Source organism: Monodelphis domestica, chromosome 7, assembly GCF_027887165.1.
Source record: "Monodelphis domestica isolate mMonDom1 chromosome 7, mMonDom1.pri, whole genome shotgun sequence".
Lineage (NCBI taxonomy): Eukaryota > Metazoa > Chordata > Mammalia > Didelphimorphia > Didelphidae > Monodelphis > Monodelphis domestica.
This window is the reverse complement of record NC_077233.1, coordinates 229178014-229200149: the sequence shown is the minus strand read 5'-3', so window position 1 is coordinate 229200149 and position 22136 is coordinate 229178014. Positions and strand designations below refer to the sequence as shown.

The 22136-nt window shown below is 36.4% G+C and overlaps 1 protein-coding gene across 3 annotated transcripts in view; it reads left to right on the top strand.

Moving 5' to 3' along the window:
- Positions 1 to 22136, top strand: part of METTL9 (methyltransferase 9, His-X-His N1(pi)-histidine) — a 67476-nt gene that overhangs the window by 15415 nt on the left and 29925 nt on the right. For all 3 annotated transcript variants that reach the window (XM_007498253.3, XM_007498252.3, XM_001366926.5), the window contains exons 2-3: positions 12928 to 13118; positions 21027 to 21236. In XM_007498253.3, the coding sequence (XP_007498315.1) occupies positions 12928 to 13118; positions 21027 to 21236 (401 nt within the window). The remainder of the gene's footprint in view (positions 1 to 12927; positions 13119 to 21026; positions 21237 to 22136) is intronic.

Sequence of the window (22136 nt, the reverse complement as noted above, 5' to 3'; positions counted from 1 at the left end):
TTCAGAAGATGAGTCAAGAAGACAGGCCAGATGATAGTACAGTATATTGGATCCAGATCTATTTTATATAGCTAGACCCAAGGGAAAAACAAGGAAAGAAAGGTGTACTACTTGGGGCTGGCTGATAGTAAGGTATCAGACCACTTAAATTCAATTCAAGAAACATTTTTAAAAATTTTGTTAATCTCCCCTACTATGCCAAGCAAGGTACTAAACCCTGGGGATATAGTTAGACAATCCTCACACTCAAGAAGCTTACTGTCTCCTGGAGAGAGACTCCTAAGAAAGGGAAGAAGTGAAGGAAGCCTTTGGAAGAGTTTAATGCTCTACCCTTTAGCCCCCCTATCAGAGGGGTGAGACAACTGAGATTGAATTGAGGTGTAGAATAACCAAACCACATTTTTCATATGATAAGATTTTAGGAAGTCAGCTTATCCTGGGTTTAGGTTTGGCGGAGGGGAGGGCCACAGCATGTTCTTGTGTGGTGTAGAAGCCAAACATCTGCTGATGGAGAATGGAAAAAAGGCAGAACTACTCCATGTGTTATTTTATTTCTGTTTTCTCTGTCAAGGAGAATGACTGTAAAGGGCAGAACAAAGATGACTAATTGTGAGTTGAAGCCTAAAGTAAGTAAAGAGATAATAGCAAAGCACATAGTTGCCCTTTGTGAATTCAATTCATAATATCTAAACAAGCTACAAATCACAGGCTTAGGATATCAAAATTATTGGTAAATGCTTGCTGAGCCACTGCTAGTTATCCTTGAAATATTATGGAGAATGGAAAAGAGTTAGCATCATGCCTGGCACATAATAGGAGCTTAATAAATGTTTATTGACTGACTGCTGCAGAACTAGAGAAGGATAAAGGCCCTGTTTTATTATTATTAAAAATAAAATGGAGGGCAACTAGAATAGACGGTGACTTAATGGATAGAGAGCCAGGCCTGGAAATGGAAGTTTTAGGGCTCAAATTTGGCCTTATACACTTCCTAGCTATGGGACCCTGGGCAAGTCACTTTACCCTCATTGCTTAGCCCTTACTGTTCTTCTGTCTTAGAACCAATACATAAAACTAAACAACCCAACAACAAGAAGAAAGGCAAGTTTGCAAATATAGGCTAGTGAGCTTGACTTTGATTCCTGGCAAAGTGCAAATAGGTGGCACAGTGGATAGAATGCCAGGCCTAAAATTAGGAGGAATCATCTTGAGTTCAAATCTCTTATCAGACACATACTAGCTGTGTGTGACCCTGGGCAAGTCATTTAACTTTATTTGTCTTGGTTTCCTCATATGTTCAATGAGATGGGGAAGGAAATGGCAAAACCTTTGCCAGAAAAATCTAGAATTCCAAATGGGGTCCAGATGAGTAAGAGAGGACTGAAAAATGACTAACAACAACAAAATGCTAAAACATTAGAAAAAGGATGGTTCCTATACAGCTAATTTTCTAGTAAGTTTAGCTAGAATTAGAGAGAGACATAACTGTCTTTGAGAGTTTGAAGTACTATCACTTGGTTGAAAGATTGACCCTAGAAGTGAGAACTGGGAACAAATGGTTTGGAAGTCTCAAAGAAGCAGATTTTTATTTTTTTATTTTATTTAATTTTTTTAAAATTTTTTTATTTTTAAAAAACCCTTACCAGGGGGGCAGCAGGGTAGCTCAGTGGATTAAGAACCAGGCCTAGAGACAGGAGGTCCTAGGTTAAAATTTGGCCTCAGCCACTTCCTAGCTGTGTGACCCTGGGCAAGTCACTTGACCCCCATTGCCTAGCCCTTACTACTCTTCTGCCTTGGAGCCAATACACAGTATTGACTCCAAGACGGAAGGTAAGGGTTGAAAAAACCCCCCAAAAAAACCAAACCTTACCAGGGCTAGGCAATGGGAGTTAAGTGACTTGCCCAGGGTCACACAGCTGAGAAGTGTCTGAGGCCAGATTTTAACCTAGGACCTCCAGTCTCTTGGCCTGACTCTCAATCCACTGAGCCACCCAGCTGCCCCTGAGAAGCAGATTTTTAGTTCCATGTAAAGAACTTCTAAATGATAAGTGGAATGGGTCCTGGGAGGTGTTAAGTTCTCCTTCGCTAGGGGGAGATTGGCTATTGTGGATGGATGACTTCTTGTTGGAGATGATGTAGAAGGCATTTTCTTGGTAAGATATAAGGATATTTCCAGTTCTGTGATGCTGTGAAAAAAGATGATTGTTAGATTTCTGTATTACCATAATATTAGACATAGTAGAGGGAGTAACCCTTGATTAAATAACTGTACTGTATATTCATTTCTTCCAATATTATAAATTTCTAGAATTCCTAAAGAAACCAGTTGGATTGGCAGTGAAAAGATGGGACTAGTAGAAAACCCATAGATGTTTTTGGACCCCCCTCTCCTCCAGGTTTAAGACTGACATTCCTTAATAGGGAATTGGGCGAGGGAGGGGGGATGACTACATTAATGTTTCCCAACTAGTGGCCTGGTTTTATTGAAATTGCACAATAACTTCTGTATATTAGCTAATATTAGTTACTATTTGCATAGCATTTTAAGGTTTGCAAAATGCTTTACATATTGTACTTCATTTGGTTTTTCAGAACAAACTTGTAAAATGAGTATCATTCTCATTTTTACCTATGTTTCATATAGGTAGGAAGTATCTGAGGTGGAATTTGAACTCATATCTTCCTGACTCAAACTCCTGTACTCAATTAATGACCACTAGTTAGTTGCTTTCTTCCTTTGGGCTTTGTCTCCTACTAGAGCTAGGGGGCTTCTTTGCAACTTATTGTTCTTCCAATTTTATGGTTTTAAATCTTTAGTGTGATCCTGGGATAACCTGTAGAAACCTACAGGTGTTTGAATGTTCATTAGAACATGTTCAGTTTTTTAATAAAACCCTAACCCTAACCCTGCATGTACCCTGTTATGAGGTCTTGAATAGATATACTGTTATATATCAATATAAAAACTCCTGTTGAAGTTTTTACAGACTGTGAAACAAGAGAGGATAGGAACCATTACTCAGATGTCTGGAATATTCATTTGTAAAATGGCCTTGTATGTGGGTTTTTAGTGTGTATTTAAAATTTTTTTTTAAGTATCAAATTTTTACTTTGTTTTTTAGAGCCTACCAATCCTCCTACCAATATGATCTATCATATTTCTAGTGAAAGAAAAGTCTTTTCCTTGGCCTATGTCAATTCAGTTTTACAGGGAGGAGAAAAGGGGAAATGGCATATTATCCCTTATGAAAAGTAAGATTTAATCTATAAGGTCATCTGTAGGAGCAGGAGAAACCCATATATTTACAAAGCACTGTACTTTGTATTTAGAGAAAATAAAAAGTTTAATTAAGACCTATCTTCAAGTAGCTTACCACTTAATAGAGGGAGAAGACCAACAGATATTATAGGTTAAGTATTATTAGAGATGTATATTATAAAAGGTCGGCTAGATGGCATAATGCAGGATTGGCAAATCTTTTCCCAGTTTGAGTACCTAGAGGGCAAATTCAAGCTGTCTGTGAGCCCTCCCTCTTCCTCCCCCTTCCATTACTAGAGAGAATTGCGGGAGAAAGTGCTTGCTTTGGGTGGCTAGACAGAGGAGTGGGGCATGAAAAAAATGTCCTGGGGCATTGGGAAGAGTAGAAATGGAGCAGCTTGCTGGCACGCATACCAGGGCTTTGCCAATGTGGGCATAATGGATTGAGCTCTGGCCCTGTCTCAGACACTTACTATCTGTGTGACCCTGGGCAAGTCACTTAATCCTGTTTGCCTCAATTTGTTCACCTATAAAATGAGCTAGAGAAGGAAATGGCAAACTATTCCTATATCTTTCTCAATAAAACTCCAAATGGCACCACAGAATTGGACAACAGCAGCAACAACAATAATAATAATATATAAGCATATATAAATAATATGTATAAATAATATAAAGGACTCAAGTGTAAGGCAGAAGGGCATAACTTGAGGGGAAGAATCAGAAGACTTCAGGGGGAAAGCAACATATGAGTTGGATTTTACTTGGTATTCCCTCATCCTTCTCTGTTCCATTTGCTCTTTGTTCATTGCCTGTATGGAAGCTGTCAATTGTAATTTCTTTTTCTTTTTCTGTTGTTTGCTCATATTTACCCCTTCTTTACTCCCTGCAGTTGCCTGAGCTCTTGCTCCTCTCATTTTTTTTTTTTTACGGTTTTTGGGCTTTTCTTTCTGTCTTCAGCCTTGGAGTTTTGTCAGCAAATCTCTCAGTGCAGTCTGTAGGGGAGGGGTGTTGGAGCTTGAGCTTCTCTGTCCTCTGGAGGCTTTGATGGGGATTAAGTCCAGCAGCCTGTGGGGGAGGGATGTTGGAGTTTGAGCTTCCCTGCCCTCTGAAAGCTTTGCTGGGATTAAGTCCGGCCAGGTTGCTAGATGTGACAAAACCTCAGGAAGGGGTCAGCAGTAGGGAAGGGGGCGGCAATATGGAGTGTCTTTGCTGCTGCAACTATGCCTCCCTCTCTGTGTTCCTCCTCTATATGCTTCTCCACTGCCTGTGTTGGATGCTCTGAGCCTAGCACAGCTTTGCCCTGAAGGTACTCTCTCCAGACCAGTGCCTTTGCCAGCCCAGAGGTTCCAACTGCCTCTGGAGGTTTAGCCCTCTAGGTGGGCGAGGTTTCCTGAGACCTTCCTTCTTCCTTCCCCTTAAACCCAAGTGTTCTCAAATTCTGACGGGGGGGGGGGGGGGGGGGGGGGGGGGGAGGGAGGGAGGGAGGGAGGGACCGACCGGCTACCTTTTAAGTTGAGTCCAGCAGGAGAGTTCCTTGGCTCTGTCTTATTGTTAGGTTTGATTTTCAGTCCCCTAGGAGCATTTAGTTTGTAATTGGTAAGGAAAGGTTTTCAGAGGTCTGAACGTTTGCTGCACGATGCCACCATCTTGACTCCGCCTCCATGAGTTGGGTTTTAAAGAATAGGTAGGAATTTAATAAAAAGGAAGTGAGGATATCTCAGACAGTGAGCAAAGACATGGAGATTGAAGAGTAGTTATGTGTTGAGAGGGTGGAGAATTAAATAATTTTGATTATAATGGTGAGTGTGTAGAATGTGCAGTTAAAATTTCTAGTGGTGGTATGAAGGTTGGATTGGTTAGTATAAGATGAAGGATGGGAAGTGTAGATCAGAAAGCCTGTTAGATGGCTATAGCCATAGATGGCCAGGCTCTTGGTTGACAGGGGCTTCATGGGACTCATTAATCTCTTTTCTACTCTCTGTATAGAGGAAGGATAAGGATATCAGATGAGATCAAAGGTAGAGAGTAACAATCTATGATGATGAACAAGTAAGAGACATTTCCATATGGACTTTAATCCCTTTGATACTTTTAACTGAGAGAGCTTCTCTTTGAGAGAGAGAGAAGAGAGATAATCTGAGTATCTTTGGGACAGGGCTGACCCAGCTGGTGTTGAAAGTTCAGTACTTCAAACTTGCTATAACCTTATGACAATTATAATGGTCTATGGATGACTGCACTCAGAATCTTTGTGATTATGAGTTATTGACTGTCTAGACTGAGGCTCTTTTACTTCATACACATCCATGTCTGTCCTTTTCTTCCTGGGCCCCAAATCCACCCCACCCTGCCCTCCCACTCTGTTCTTTGAAACTTCTGTGTTAATAAATTCATTGTATTTGAAAATTACTTTGTGTGGTTTGTATTTGATTTCCTAGGAACATGTAAACTCTTTTGAAAGTAGAGACTATATCATTTTTGTTTGTAATCCCTTTGATCTCTAGTTTCTAACACAATATCTTGCACCTAACAGATGCTTATTGAATTTTTTGGACTCTGCCTCCCAGAAGGCTGAAGTTGGGGTGAGGAAGAGAGTTGGGATATAGCTAAATTTAATAGGGTTTAATGAAGGCTCTGTTAGTCTTGGAGAGACCCGAGTATGTGTGTGGGCAAATGGGAAAGCACAAATCTAGTACTCATTAAGGTGATGAAAATAATCAAACCTCAACATGTGGATGTTTTGGTGTTCTTAAATTATAATTAGATCAAATTTTTTTTTTTGTCTCTTCAGTACTCTGCTTCATAAATAATGATTAAGAAATGTTTGGATTGTATTCTCTTTAATTCTAAGCACCTATAACATAGGAGGAAAAAAAAAGAGGAATAAGGGGGATGGTGAAGAAAAGAATGTAGAGGACTACTGCAACAAACTCCTAGAGGATGTAAGAAGGAATGGAATCAAGGGTACAATGATCATCTCCTTAGCGAAGAATGTCATCACTCCTTTGATTTAAGGGATGGAAATGTGATAGATTAAGATGTTTTTGAAGAATGGAAAGGGTAAACTAAAAGTACTCAATTATGGTTTTAGTCCTCTTAGAGAAGTAGGAGGCTTGGCCATCTGATTTATTAGGGTAGGAGAAGGCATGGTTAGAAACTAGAAGAGAGAAGAAAAGGTTTGAAATCTTTGTCAAAGAGAATGAGATAGTAAGTTGATAATGGCAGATTAGAGTTATTGAACAACAGGGAATGCCCAATTTAGTTAATGAATCATACATTTTTACTGTTGGAAAGCTCAGTTTCATGATTTTTCTGCAGCCAGACCTGAAGTAGTGACAAAGCAATCATAAGGTAGGGCTAATTCATAAATAAGATTTTGCAAGTCAAGATTAGTAGAAGGTAGTAGTGATCAGGGTAAGAATTTTCAGGCAGAAACTAGGAAATACTAAATTTTCAGATAGAAATTAGGGGAACATGAGTCACTCTTGGATATGGACTCACTGGTAGGGGAAGACTGAGAAAGAATATGGTTGGTTCCAGGGATTATAGTCATGGTTAGAACAAAGAGTAGACATGAATGAGAAACTGGGAGAGGTAGAAAGATAATTTGAAGTGGTAGATTGATTGTTGGGTTTAGAGACAGGAGACCTGGATTTATTTTCCACCTAAAAAACACTTTATTTTCAGAAAATTGGGATGATAATATCACCTGTTTCACAGGGTTTTTGTAAGGTTAAAATGATGTGATGTATTTTAAGTGTTATACAAATTAAAGCTGTTGTTTTCTTGAAGATTGTCATAATTAGAGAACAGAATTGTCAAAAGTCCTAAGTCTTGAAAATGATCAGATTTGGTTTGTAGTTGGTGTCAGTTACAGAAAGTAAGCAACTGGAATTGAGGAATTGTATGATCAGTTTGATAGAGATATACTCTAAACATTTAGAACATTGAGAACATTTAAAGTGTCTGCGAATGTTAGGATGTGAGTGGGATAGAGTAGAGACATCCAACCCAGTGCCATGAGTACCCATAACACTCCTGAGTATGGCTGAAATAAGATTAAAATGTAATTGGTAAATATTTAACAAAATAAGTAAAAATAAAGAATAGATAGTATTAATATATAGTTTTGTAAGTCTAAAGCCCACAGAGATCTCTATGTAATGTGTAGCACCTTGTCTATTTGTTTGATACTATTGAGAGAAAAGAAGTTTAATGAACATAGATGCAAAATTTTTAAATAGAATATTAGCAAAAAGACTTCAGCAAGTTATCACAAGGATTATTTACTATGATCAGGTGGAATTTATACCAGGAATGCAGGAATGGTTTAATATTAGGAAAACCGTCCATATAATTGACTATATCAACAACCAAACCAACAGAAATCACATGATTAACACTCATTCCTATTGAAAACACTAGAAAGCATAGGAATAGATAGGCCTTTCCTAAAAATAATTAACAGTATGTATTTAAAGCCATCAGGAAGTATCATCTGCAATGGGATAAGTTAGAAGCCTTCCCAGTAAGATCAAGAGTGAAACAAGGGTGCCCATTATCACCTCTATTTTTTAACATTGTACTAGAAACACTAGTAGTAGCAATTCAGGAAGAGAGAGCAGAAGGCCAGAGTCGGTTTATGGGTTTGTTGGTGAATGAGAGTAACAAGGACCTCAACAGAGGAAAGGTTATTGAGGTTTGTTGGTATAGAAAGGAATGATTTAAAAGTAGCATCCTTTCTTCTGGCCTTGTGAGTCAGGGAAATGAGTAAAAGAGTGGCTTCGGGAAGAGAAAGTTTGGGTTAGGATTAGGAGATGGAAGGAAGTTTGGTTAGGGGGCAGCTGGGTAGCTCAGGGGATTGAGAGCCAGGCCTAGAGATGGGAAGTCCTGGGTTCAAATGTGGCTTAGACACTCCTAGCTGTGTAACCCTGGTCAAGTCACTTTAACCCTCATTGTCCTTACTGCTCTTCTGCCTTGGAACCAATACACAGTATTGATTCTGAGACAGAAGGTAAGGGTTTAAAAAGAAAGTTTGGTTAGCAAGAGAACATTGTACACAGACATTGTGGGATGATCAAATGTAGTCAGCTTTGCTACTAGAAGCAATGCAATGATCCAGGACAATCCTGAGGGACTAAGGAAAAAGAATGCTATTAACATCGAGAAAAAGAACTGTGAAAGTAGAAACACAAAAAAAACCCCAACATGGTTTATCATATGTTTACATGGGTATATAATTTGGGGTTTGAGTTTTAAAAGGTTATAACAAAAAATGAATAATATGGAAATAGGTATCAAGTGATAACACATGTATAACCCATTGAATTGATTGTCAGCTTTGGGGGGGGGAGGGAGAAAACATGAATCATGTAACCATGGAAATAAAAAAAATTTTTTTTAAATTATGTGTTTTAAAAAAATACTCTCTTGTTCTCCAAAAATCTGTCCAGTAAACTATTCTGTGTGTTCCCCTAATTTAATTATGGTATCATTCTTTATATTGAAATCATATATCCATTTTGACCTTGTCTTGGTATAGGGTGTGAGATTTTGGTCAATCATGATTAATTATCTATGAAAACTTGGCTACTGTCAGTAATGCAAGGACAATCCTGAAAGACTTATACCGGGGAATGCTATCCACCTCCAGAGAAAGAACTGTTAGAGCTATCTTTCACATCAGTGTATCATTGATTTTATTTTGGGGTTTTGGTTTTGTACGACTTTGTTCTTACAATAATGATCAATATGAAAGTGTGTTTTGCATGACTGTAAAAATAAACTTAAAAAATATAACATTAAAAAATAAAAGTTTGATTAGATAGAATAGTTTAGTAAAGTGATTTAGAATGAAAAAGAATCTTCAAAATAATATAGTACAACTCCTCTTATGTAACAAGAAGGAATTGAAACCCAAGAAATTAGCCATTTGCCCAAAGCCCCAGAGATAGTAAGGAACAGAGACAGGATTTGAATTCAGGTTTTTTGGCTCCAAATCTGTTGACCCAAAGATGGTTAAAATGCCTGTATGCAGACATGCAGAGAGCTTTGGGGAACTAGTATCAGAGGGAGCAGTGTTTCACTGATTACATGTGGTGAATTACTAGATATTTTGTGGTTAGTTTTTTTACTCAGGTGCTGATTCATCTGATTTTAAGCAAGCTCTTCACCTCTCCAGGCTGACATTTCCTCAGTTGTAAAGGAAAGGGTCATCTTAGTTCTTTCTCTTATTTTCTAGCTTTACCATTCAGATTCTATACTTATAGCCATGTTATTTCCAACGTGTTGTATTTTTTAAATCCTTGCCTTCCATCTTATAATCAATACAATGTATTGGTTCCAAGGCAGAAGAGCAGTAAAGAGCCAGGCAGTTGAGGGTTAAGTGACTTGCCCAGGGTCATATAGCTAGGAAGTACCTGAGTTCAGATTTGAACCAGGACCTCCTGTCTGTAGGTCTAGTTCTCAATCCTACTAAGCCAACTAACTGCCCTTTTCTTTCCTCCATCATACTTTAAAGGCTTGGTAGTTGTGTTGCAAGATGATTGAAAAAAAACTAAGTATCCAAACACGCTTAACAATAAGTAATAAATACTTGTTTATTAATTGAAATCCTCCTTTATGCTTGATACCAGTTAAAACCAGATTAGAAATAACTGGTTTGTTTTGAAATTTGTTTTTAAAAAATCACTTCATGCAGTCAATAAGAATTGGGGTGAATTTTGTTTCATCTTAAAAGACAGATGATTTTCAAATCCCTTTTTCACGTTGTTCTCTGGTCTCTGACTGAGGAAATCAATCTGGCAATAGGGGATTGGTGCAAGATTTCCAGATGGAAAAAAAACAAACTAGCACATAAAATATTTTTCTTGTTTGGGTGCTCTGAATCTTTATATTCTAAGTATGCCTCACCTACACCCTCAAAATTCATGTTGACCTGAAGATATGTCAGCCAATGCTCCAGTCTCTTGGGGCTTCTTCTGTTAAGCCACACTGGGCAAGTATGTAACTGGAAGAGAGAGAGGACCAAATTGCTGCAGGAAGTTGCTCTCACCAGAACCTCAACATAGGGGAAAGATAATTGCACAGTTTGACTGATTGATTCTCCTGCCCAGCAACCTGTTAACTCTGCATTTTGATTCTATTTTACAAGTATTTGTCCTCCTTAATTTTATGTCAGTATTTTCTTTTGGATGGTTGCATTTTAAAATACCTAGCATAGCATTTCATTGGATATTTAGCAAATAACATTTGAAAATTAAGAATAATTTAAAAGGAGATGGTGTAAAACCCAGTTACCTCATATATGCCCATCTTTTCATATCTAAAAAGCCAGTTGAACTGAGTAAGATAGCTTAATGATACCTAGATAGTCTGAGTGAAGAAACACTTTGGAATGAAATATCAAAAAATGTTATGACATTGAATAATAAGAACTACTTTTAAGAAGACTTGGGAAAAGAAAGCTGCCATAGATATTTAGTTTCGAGTTTTATTTTTCTTAGTTATGCCAGTCTTTCTGCTCTTGTGTTTGGGAATTTCTTTGGGGGTGGAGACTTTCTGCTTTGAATCTACCTGCTAAATCTGTCTTCTGCAATTTAGAATAGCTATATTAGCATGGGCTGGGAAGGTTTTGTGAACTTTTGTCAGTTAGATTTTTCCCAAGTCCATTCCTTATTCTGCCATCTCCCCAAACCATTTGATTTGAAGATTTCTTTTCAAAATACTGTTCCTTCAGGCAAGAAAGGCTAACACGGGCATTGTTAGTGTCAATGAGCTGAATAAGTTGTAGTTTAGCAACACCAGCATTTGAAAGTATCATACCAAATAAACTGTACCAATTCTTGTTGAGTCAGAGTCCATTGTTTGAATCCTTGTTGTCCCTTTAACAGTTTACATTTATGCTTCCCTCCCTCCCTTGAATGGTTTCATTTTTATAATTAGTAGAAAATGTACTTGATTATATATTGTGAAGATATACTGTTTATGGCAGATCTTGTAAACTACTCACTTGAGCTTCATTGGCTTTTTTAGAGAATGTAAACTAGATCAAGGTTAGAATTTCATTCATTTTATTAGAATGTTCAGAAGTTGAAGCAGGGAATGAATACAATACAAAGAAGTTTGTAATAGGCATAAGACTACTATAATGTGGAGTATATTGGAGTATTAGAAACTAGTGAATGAGAAAGAAAATGTTTTGTATATAAAGAATGGGGAAATGGCTTAAGTGTAAGGGCATAAAAATGGTTAAAAATTTTAGAGAAATACAATTTCATGATACCATCCTAATGAACTGTTTTGTGCTGTAAAATTTGCAAAGCACTTTACATACACTATCCAATTTTATTCTTACAGTAATTTTGTGAGGTAAAGGTATAACTGATCATTACTGTTAGGTACTTATTTTCATTGTTATGAAACTGGTCTAGATGGTTGTTGGTGGAGGTTGTTGTTTTTATTTTTATTTCTTTAAACTCTTACCTTCCATATTAGAATCAATACGGTGTATTGCTTCTAAGGTAGAAGAGCAGTAAGGGCTAGGCAATGGAAGTTAAGTGACTTGCCCAGGGTCATACAGCTAGTAAGTATCTGAGATCAGATTTTAACCTAGGACCTCCTGTCTCTAGGCCTGGCTCTCAATCCACTGAATCATTTAGTTGCCTCCTTGTTGTTTTTAAATACTAATGTTGGGAGTAAGTTACACAATACTTTAGTTGGCATTTAGCAAGGTTAGTGTGAAAGTAAAATTGCTCCACCAGTTATGCAAATGATTACACTACTTTTTGTAATGACAGAAAGTACCTTTCAGCTTACAAAATTATTGAGAAATTTGGTCATACGTTTTGTGAAGTATTTAGGAGTTACTTTTTGAAAGGAAATGATTTTTTTATGAGGGGAAAACTAGCCTTTTCTCGGCCACAAAATGGACTAAGTAACATTAGCTTTGTCTGTAATTTGATTACTGTATGCTAGTTTTAGAGGGTAACCTGTTAATTCAATTATCAGGCTTTTTAAAGAGCTCATTCTTCTAAATGAATAAGATAGGCTAATTAAATACTTTAAGTCAAAACTGAAAAGCATCATGTTGTTTGAAATTTAATAAAGAGGCATTTAAAGACCATGAACCCTTTAGAATAGAGGAATGTGTCTCTAGTTAAAGCTGTAATTGGGAATCATGTTCTTGGAATGTTATTGCCTGGTTTGCTGTTGATTGACTAGGTGACCTTGAATAAATCCTTGACCTTTCTGTGGTTTGATTTTGTCCATCCATCTGTAAGAATGGGGAACAGTCTATTTGTGGAGTGTCTTTGAGAATTTTTTAGATGTGTTTATTTAACCAGGAAGTAGAAAGACAGCTTAATCTGGTTGGAACATTAATCTGAGTTGTATTCATTGTCCTGCTTGAGATGACAAGTTATAGCATATAACTTTTTTCATCTGAAAAGCAAGGTTAATAAACACTAGATAGCTGGCAGCAAATGAAAGAGATAATGTTTTATAGATTCATTTAAAGATGTTCTATAATCATATGTTAAAATATTTATAGTCTCATAGAGCTTAAAACTAGTCTTCGGTCTACTGCTAGTTTTGGTTTTATATTGTTACACTTTTTTAATGATGCCTCTGTTCTCTCTTGTTTTTTCCCATCCCTCTCTCTTTAGTGGTATGTGTGCAACAGAGAGCAATTATGTGAATCACTTCAGCCTGTCTTTGTCCAGAGTTACCTTGATCAAGGAACACAGATCTTCTTAAACAACAGCATTGAGAAATCGGGCTGGCTGTTTATTCAACTGTATCATTCTTTTGTGTCATCTGTTTTTAGCCTATTTATGTCTAGAACATCAATCAATGGGTAAGTGAAATAATGGTACTTTTTCCTTAAGGTAAAAAAATAGTTCCTTTTAGGCTAACTGAAAACTTTTAATATTAACTAGTCAGAATCTAGTCATTATGCCCTTGCATTGGTAGGTAGATACAAATACATTCATCCTTTTTTATATTTGTAATTTATGTTTGCCTGAGTTGATCTTACCTAATGATCATCCATCTAGTGGCAGTAATCACCAGGGTACTTAGGCTCTTCAATAAAGGCATTTACCATAGACTGGTTGAAGTAGAATTTTTAAAAATATCATTTTTTAGCTTTACCTTTAAAACTTCAGGTGAGACCAAGTCTTCTGGAATGTAAATGATCAATTCAAGATAGGGAGATAGCCAATTTGAAGAGATGGATTTGGCATCTCTTTCCAAAAACCCCGAGTTCAGCCAGAGTTTTATAAACTCTTACTCTATAGTTTATCAATTTTGTTAATCTTGAAAAAGCCTCAATAGTTTTTTTCTTGTCCTTTATTGACTCAGTTTTCAAACATGGTCACAACCCTCAAAATTGCAAAGCCATGGAGAGAAAAATAATTGTTTAATGCCGAAAAAGTACTGTATGGATCATTTCAACCCTTTGTTAGTATCTATATACTTCTTTCCCACTAAAATCTTAGAACAAGTTAATGGTTTATGTCTATTTTCACAGCCTATCATCTGATCCCTGAATATGTCCTCAGGTACCATAACTCATTTCTCAGGATCTTTTTCTTGATTTTCTTCATTGTTTCCAGTAAATTTCCTGGGATTTGTATGACTTTAGTTGTCAGGTTGTAAAAGTTTTTCTTTTAATCTAGCCTATTCTTAGTTTTTTCTTTGTAAGATTTTTATCCCATGCAAGTTTTTCTTTCTTTCTTTTGAAGGCAAAAGAATTTCATCAACTCGGGCAATTTAGTCAAAATCCCTGTGGCACAGAAGGAAAAAACCTTCCCATTTTAAGAAAGTGAAAAAGATAGGGTGTTGAGAAATCCCTTGGATTTCCCTGACCCTCCAGTTCCTTAGTATATATAATATTTTAAAAAATCACTTGTTTCAGTAACTGCTTCTTCAATTGAAGACTCAATTTAAACCTTCTTGTATTATTAGTACAGCCTCTAGTATTTACTCAGGAAATAAAGAATATCTTTACATAAGAGTTTCTATGGCATCTTCTTCAAGAAGTCAAAGACTTTACAGACATTAATGATGCCAGAAAAAAGAACATCAAAAAGGGAATAATTTAGTCTTTAAGCTTGTGAAGAGATATTACAAAGGAAAAGAAATTATCCCTCCTTCCCCCTTTTTTAAAGGCTTAAATTGTGGCAACAATTTGTTAAGGGAATTTGTCAGTTCAGAGGGTGATTAGATACTGGACTAAGAATCACTTGTATACTGTTGGATCATCAACTAGTTGGAAGCAGAAGTTGAAGTCAAGGGATTACCATCCTCTTTTACCATCCATCCATTGCTTTCACTATGAGAAAGAGAATAGTGGGCTGAACAAGCCATGGTCTAGCAAGGGAGATGATTTTTGAGAATCAAAAAGACCAGGAAAAGCACATAAGGAATCTTCAATACAAGATGGCTTTGAAAATAGATCTGTAACTATAATTTTAAAAAGCTTAAATATAAATCCATTAGATGACCTCATAAATATCTTTTTCTATGATTAGCTAGTTAATTTATATGTTATCCTTTTGTGTAGCTAAACATGATAGCAATAGTCTCTGGAGTTAGCAAATCCTTACCTAAGTTGTATTCTGGCACATCATGTTGTGGAGGTAATCTCAAGTTCTATAAGATGAAAGAAGTAACCTTGTGTTTCACTGGTACAGATAGTGAGGTTCAAAATCTGGCAAGTTCCCAACTAAGGGAAGAATAGGTCCAATAACAGACTGCTATCAGATGACTAGCTTTTATGAATATCAGAAGGTTGGCTGCTAGGTGTATTTTTTTTGGCCATAATTACTGATGAAACAGGAAAAATATAAATCTCATCTTGTACAATTGCTTCTTTAAAATTTAAAGTAAATTTATTTTCAAAGTTAATGTAGTAGAGTGATGGAATACAGGGCAGAAGGTGCTAAGAATTCTAACAGTCTTTAGATTTTCTACACAAAGTTTCACTTTTGGTACTCATTGCATGATCTTTGTTTAACAACCATTAGACATTAGAGCAACCAAACCATATCCATCTTAACATTCTCTTTATACAATGAAATCAGAGGACATCAAGAAGTTGCTAATTAAAAAGGGACAGTTCACAGGTTCTCATTGGAGAGGATGATGAAGGAGCTAGGGTTGGTTTCATCATGCACACAAAGGCAAGAAATATAATTTCATGGGATACTTGGTCAAGACTACCATGAATGTAATCAGAGCCTTTGTGCCAATGGAGAACTCCAAAGCTAATCCCAGCATATATACCTTGATATTTGATGAGTTCATCATGAAAGTGAGCACAGCAGAGGATGGCAAAGATTATGTTGGAAAATATGAAAGTTCATGGAATGAAACGCATCAAAAATTTATATATTACTTGCAAGCCTGATGCCTGTACATTATGAGTACTTTCTTCGGGAGATATTAGAAGACTAGATGCAGGGAGCACTAAAAAAATCATAAAAAATGAAATTGAGTACATACTAACAAATAGAAAATGATAGGTTACCATCTTGGGAGTCATTTCAGAAACAACTGTCTGTGTATTGCCAGATCATTAACTAATTAGGGCAGAGCTCAAAATCACTAACAAATTAAGAGAAAGGATAAAAATGGGAAGAAACTACAATCAGTTATAATGATTGGCTCTGGAAATTGGAGATCAATAAAAAGTAGTGGATTTGAATATTATCCTTTCTTAGAGGAGAAAATTAATATAAAACATTTACCACAGGAAAGTGAAAAGTCTAGAAATTGGATTTCCGCTACAAAGCACTTGATTTTCTTGCCAAACCAAACAGTACCAGTTTTGAGTATAAGCTAATTTGCAAAACATTAGAGAGAATAATGAAAGATTACAAGTATTGCCTCACAAAAGAGTGAGGAGAAGTTATGGGGGAAATGAGCCTGGAGAGAATTTGAGGTGAAACCCAATTAAGCTAGATCATTATGAGAATGAGGATGGCAAATAGATGTGAAATAGAATATATACCCGGTATTTATTTATCAATCAAAATCAATAAACATTTATTAAGGTACTGTGCTAAGTACTGGGAATACAAAAAGAGGCAAAAGATAGTCCTTGTAAGGAGCTTACAATCTAATGAGGGAGACAACATGCTAACAAAATATATGCAATACAAGATATAGCAGGATGAATAGGAAGTAATTAACAGAGAAGACACTAGAAGTAAGAGGAGTTAGGGAGGAAGACTTCCTGTAAAAAGTGAGATTTTAGTTGGGACTTAAAGGAAATCAAAGAGTAGTTGGAGCAGAGGAAAGAGAGTGTTCTAAACTTGTAGGACAGCCAGGGAGAATGTCCTGAACTGAGGGATGGAGTTTTTATTTATGGAACAGCCGGGGGCCAGTTTTACTAGATTAAAGAATGTATGTTGAGGAGTAATATGTAAAATGACTGGAAAAATAGGAGAGGGCTAGTTATGAAGGAGTTTGAATGCCAAACAGAGCATTTTGTGTTGATTGTTCATGATAATATTGAGATTTCAAGCCTGAGTCCTGAAAGGCAATGTGGTACCTTTGACAGAATTAGGGAAGATTGGAAGAGGAGAGTTTAGAAGAAAAATCATGAGTTTAGTTTTAGACAATTTAGCTTAAGTAGTCTCTGGGATATCCAATTTTGAAATGTGCAATATGGGAACTCCTTTATAAATAGTATATAGTGATTAATCATGTAATATCATTTTCTCAAAAGAATCATAACTGACCTAAAAGATCACTGGAAAGATTCATGGTGGGTCTTAGCAGCATAAAACCAATAGTAACGTGTGATATAAGTGGCATAAAATATATCATCAAGGACAAATATGGCTGGGAAAAGAGATAACCTGACGCCTTAGCAAGTGTGATTTGTAACAGACTGCCAGCCCACATAATGCAGTAGTCGTCGTCGTCGTAGTCGTCGTCGTCATAGTCGTAGTACTAGTTGTAGTAGTAGTAGTAGTATGTGAGAGTTAAAATAGTGGAAGCCATAAACTGTGGCAGATAAAAGAGTGGTTGGCTTAAATTGTGACCACAGAAAATATGGTTTCAAGGTGTCTTGTTTTAAATCAAATATAAGGTGGTTGCCAGGGAAAAATTCCCAAATATTAAATATACCCAAGTCAGCTGGGTTTTATAGAGATTTTAATTAATACAAATGAGGAATTAATGAAAGGGAGAGAGAGAGAAAAAGGAAATAATGAGAAAAGGGCTAGACCAGCCTAGGCCACCATGAGCCAGCCTAGGCTGAAAACCCTTAAGAGAGAGATCAGTCAGTCTTTTATCAACTCACCACAAGATTTGTCCAAGCAAGATTCTAGTGTTCAGAGAGACACCAGTTCAGCTTTGGCCAGCTCAATCTCCAGAGAGAGTTCTCTGAGATGGAGTCCCTTGCTCTCAGCTTATCATCTCCTTTTAAAGAGAATTTTCTCCTATGTCACCTCCCCTAAGTTCTCACATCTACCAATCATAATAGACATTTTCCAAAGGGCAGACCATTCTTAATTCACACCTGAGTAGACTAAACTTTTGAGTAATTCACACCTGAGTAGACTAAAATCTCTGAGTAAGTTCTCACCTCTTTGCTCCTTGTAAGTTTACAAGTTGCCTGACCTTTATAGGTACTTAGCACCCTTTTGTATTAGATCTAAAAATAGGCACAGCTTAAGAACTTTTGCCTTACTATAAGTATGGGTTAAGTATTTTTCATTGTTCAGCTGAGAATTTTTAAGATTCACAGTAGTAGTAGTAGTGGTAGTAGTGATGGTTAAAATAATCAAAGGAAGGTCCATTATGGAGGATTCATGGTAAAACAGATGAAAATTGTACAAGATGAGAAGGTATGTGATTTGCATTGATGCAGACACAGATCCATCAAATAATAGCTGATGCCATTTTAGGAAAGGAAGCAGACTATGACTTGTTCCAGGGTCATATAATAAATAAGTGGTAGAATTTGAAATATAAGTGTATGATACACCTTTAAGATATCTTTCTGTTGTGTGTCAATCTGATTATTTTGGGGTGAGGCAAGGATCCTGGCACTATCTGCAAGTCTAGTCAGGTTTCTGGGGACTCGATTAACAGGAATGACCCAACATAAACCTGTTTTCTTTCCTACCTAACCCCCCTGCTTCCTAGTGTTTGAAGGGAAAAGATACTGATCCTGCTCTTTATTATGATAGGACATAACCCTGCAGGGTGAAGAGCAGAACAATAAGTATTCCTCCTATTCTGTGGTAGCAACTTCCCATCTTCCCTTTCCTATATACACTTGTCATTTAACCATCATCTGCTAACCTTTCCTCTGCTGCTACTCTTTGTTCTCTAAACACCATACACTACTGTCCTTGCTCAATTTTTTTTGTCTTCCTTTCCATTATGCTGTGTGGAACCACTGGTTTATCCTTAACAAACTCTTCTTCATTTTAGACCTTTTCTCTTCATGCTCTTTTGTGTGTACATCAACTAGTATTATTGCTATTTTCTATTGCTTACAGAAAGCCAGCTTCCTCTGAAACACAGTGGATCCCTGCTCTACTTACCAGTACTAGGTGAAGTCTTAGAGTACTTAACAGTACTGATCAATACTTATACATGTTCTGGACCAGAAAAAAGAGATGCTGTTGCATATTCTTCATTGCTGCTTCCAGAACCCTTTGCCTCATATCACTCAACAACTTTTCTTTCTTTCTTTTTTTTCTTTTGAGAATCACTCCTTTTGTCCATATGAACCTGTCTGAATACTTATTGCAATCATGTTTAAAGCCTTTAGGTCACTCACTCTTTTCAGAGAGATTAGTACCTGAATGAAGTCTTCCTTTCCACATGAATCCCAACTGTCATATTTGGGAATTTGTTATACAAGTTAATGCCCCTCAGAATGCTTCAGCTTCCCCTGCCTAACCTCAACTCTCATGATCTGTGCCTAGAGCCAGAAGTGACCTTAACCTCTACTTTGGCCATCCATAGTGATGATCTCATCATCACTCATAACTTAAATTCTTGTTCTTGAACAGTCTCTCTGCCCAGTTTCTTTACTCACACCTGTTTTAAAGTAAGATTTTGACAGTACTTTCTTTTTCACAGAATCACAGAATAGTTGTTCAATTCAGTCCTACACTGAATTTCTTCCTTTTATTCCTTGATATTCTTGCCTTGAGGACCTCCCATCTCTAGGTCTGGCTCTCAATTCACTGAGCTACCTAGCTGCCCCCTTCTGTTATCTTTTAATGATTTTTTATGTAGTACCTAGAATAATGCCTTGCATATAACCAATACTTGCCTGGATTATCCCATTTATCAAATCTACTTTATTCCAGTTTCCATTCTAGAGTCACTTTCTATGAAAAGGCCTTTCCCAGTTGCTTCAGATGTTAACAGTCTTGCTTGATCTACCCAAGGAAATTACTTTGTACATATTTCATATTTATTTATATTCCTTTATATATTTCATATTAGGTTACTTTGTATATATTTCATATTTGCTTGTGTACCTTATATCCCCCCAGTAAAATTAATTTCATGGAGATCAAGGACTTCTGTTATCTTTTTTTTTTTTTAAACCCGTACCTTCCATCTTGGAGTCAATACTGTGTATTGGCTCCAAGGCAGAAAAGTGGTCAGGGCTAGGCAATGGGGGTCAAGTGACTTGCCCAGGGTCACACAACTAGGAAGTGGCTGAGGCCAGATTTTAACTGAGGACCTCCCATCTCTAGGTCTGGCTCTCAATTCACTGAGCTACCTAGCTGCCCCCTTCTATTATCTTTTAATGATTTTTTATGTAGTACCTAGAATAATGCCTTGCATATAACCAATACTTAATAAATGTTGGTTATTTCTTTTCTTTTATTCTCTGTAGCTTTTTTCTTACTATATTCTGTTTGTTCTGTACATTTTGTCATTGATTTACATTTCTGTACACTTTAGACTGATTTCCTACTCCCTCCACTCTTTCTTTGTTTTTGAGATTCCATTACATCTACCTTAAACTGTTTCTCATATATTCTTTTTTGTTGATTTCAAGCTTAATTTTTCTTTGTTGACATTTCCTCAGATTATAAACTTTCCTTTAGTATTTGTTTGTGGAAACTTTGTCAGTCCAAAAGGCTTCCACAAATGGGTCAGTTCATTGTTTTTTTAAATTTAATTTTCATTAGGGGATGCCTTTCAATTGGGGAATAGCTGAATAAATTGTGATATCTGTTGGTGATGGAATACTATTGTGCTAAAAGGAATAATGAACTGAAACAATTCCATGTGAACTGGAATGACCGCCAGGAATTGATGCAGAGTGAAAGAAATTTATGCAGAACCAGGAGAACATTGTACACAGAGTATACATTATGGCACAATCGAATGTAATGGACTTCTTTACTAGCAACAATGCATTGATCCATGACAGTTCTGAGGGACTTATGAGAGAGAATGCTATCCACATCCAGAGGAAGAATTGTGGGAGTAGAAACACGGAAGAAAAACATTTACTTGATCACATAGTTCAATGGGGATATGATTGAGAATGTAGACTCTAATCACTCTATTTGAAAATATTAATAATATGGAGATAGGTCTTGATCAATGATACATGTAAAACCCAGTTGAATTCCTTGTTGGCTATGGGAGGAGGAGGGGAGGAAAAGAATATGAACCATGGGCAAATAAATAAATATATAGGTGCTTTAAAAATAATAAAATAAATTTAATTTTCACAAAATATTCCATTTTTGTCTTTGTATTTCAGGTTGCTAGGAAGAGGCTCAATGTTTGTGTTTTCCCCAGATCAGTTTCAAAGACTGCTTAAAATAAATCCAGACTGGAAAACTCATAGACTTCTTGATTTAGGTGCTGGAGATGGAGAAGTCACTAAAATCATGAGCCCTCATTTTGAAGAAATATATGCCACTGAGTTATCTGAAACTATGATATGGCAGCTTCAGAAAAAGAAATACAGGTATATATTTAAGAAGTTATATTGGGTATATTTGTCCTTGAAAGATTTGTTTTAGTTATAATAACTAGGAACAATATTTCATAAGCAATTTCATTAGTTAATTTCTAATGTAATTTCATTAGCAATTTTTTCCCTTCTCTAATATGTTACATAGAAATGTAAATATAGGTTGTTTTTTTTTCTTAGTGTTTTTGCCTTCCCTTATATTAACTTAGGGAATCCAAGTGGTACAGTGGAAAGAGCCATTGTTCTGGGGTAAGCGGATCTGGGTCCAAATCCCACCTGAGACTTACTACCTTAATGACTTTGGACAAATAACGTAATTTCTGGACCTGATGTATAAAGTTATAGAGTTTGACCAAATTTGTCTTGTAACTAATAACTAAAGTTATTTCAAGCTCTAAATCTGTGGTCTTATGAAGTTCTATGTATAATTCCTATAGAATAAGTACATCTAGATTGTTAATGTTGAAATGACATCAGAACTTCAGATTACTAACTTTAAAAATATCTAAACACTTAGATATCACACTCACGCACACACACACACACATGATCCTAATAGTGAGAAATTTCTTTGTCCTTGATGGCATGTCTTAGAATATCTTTTATTCTGAAAATCTAGTTTAGTTTTATTTTTACAATGTTACTTCACACTCAGGATTAAGGAAAAGATAGCCATGAGAATTTCTTTGAAGTTTCAACTAAAAGTCATAAGGTACAGAGTTAAGGTAACAGAGTGAGAAACATTTAACTTGTCACTGTTTCTTCTGTACAATAATCTAGAATGTGTACCAGTCTGCATTTTAATTGGGAAAGCTAAGAAAAAGTCACAATGAAAATTTTTTCCAGCCCAAGGCAGCTTTTGGAGAGAAGACTGTGATGTCTGTAAGACATTGG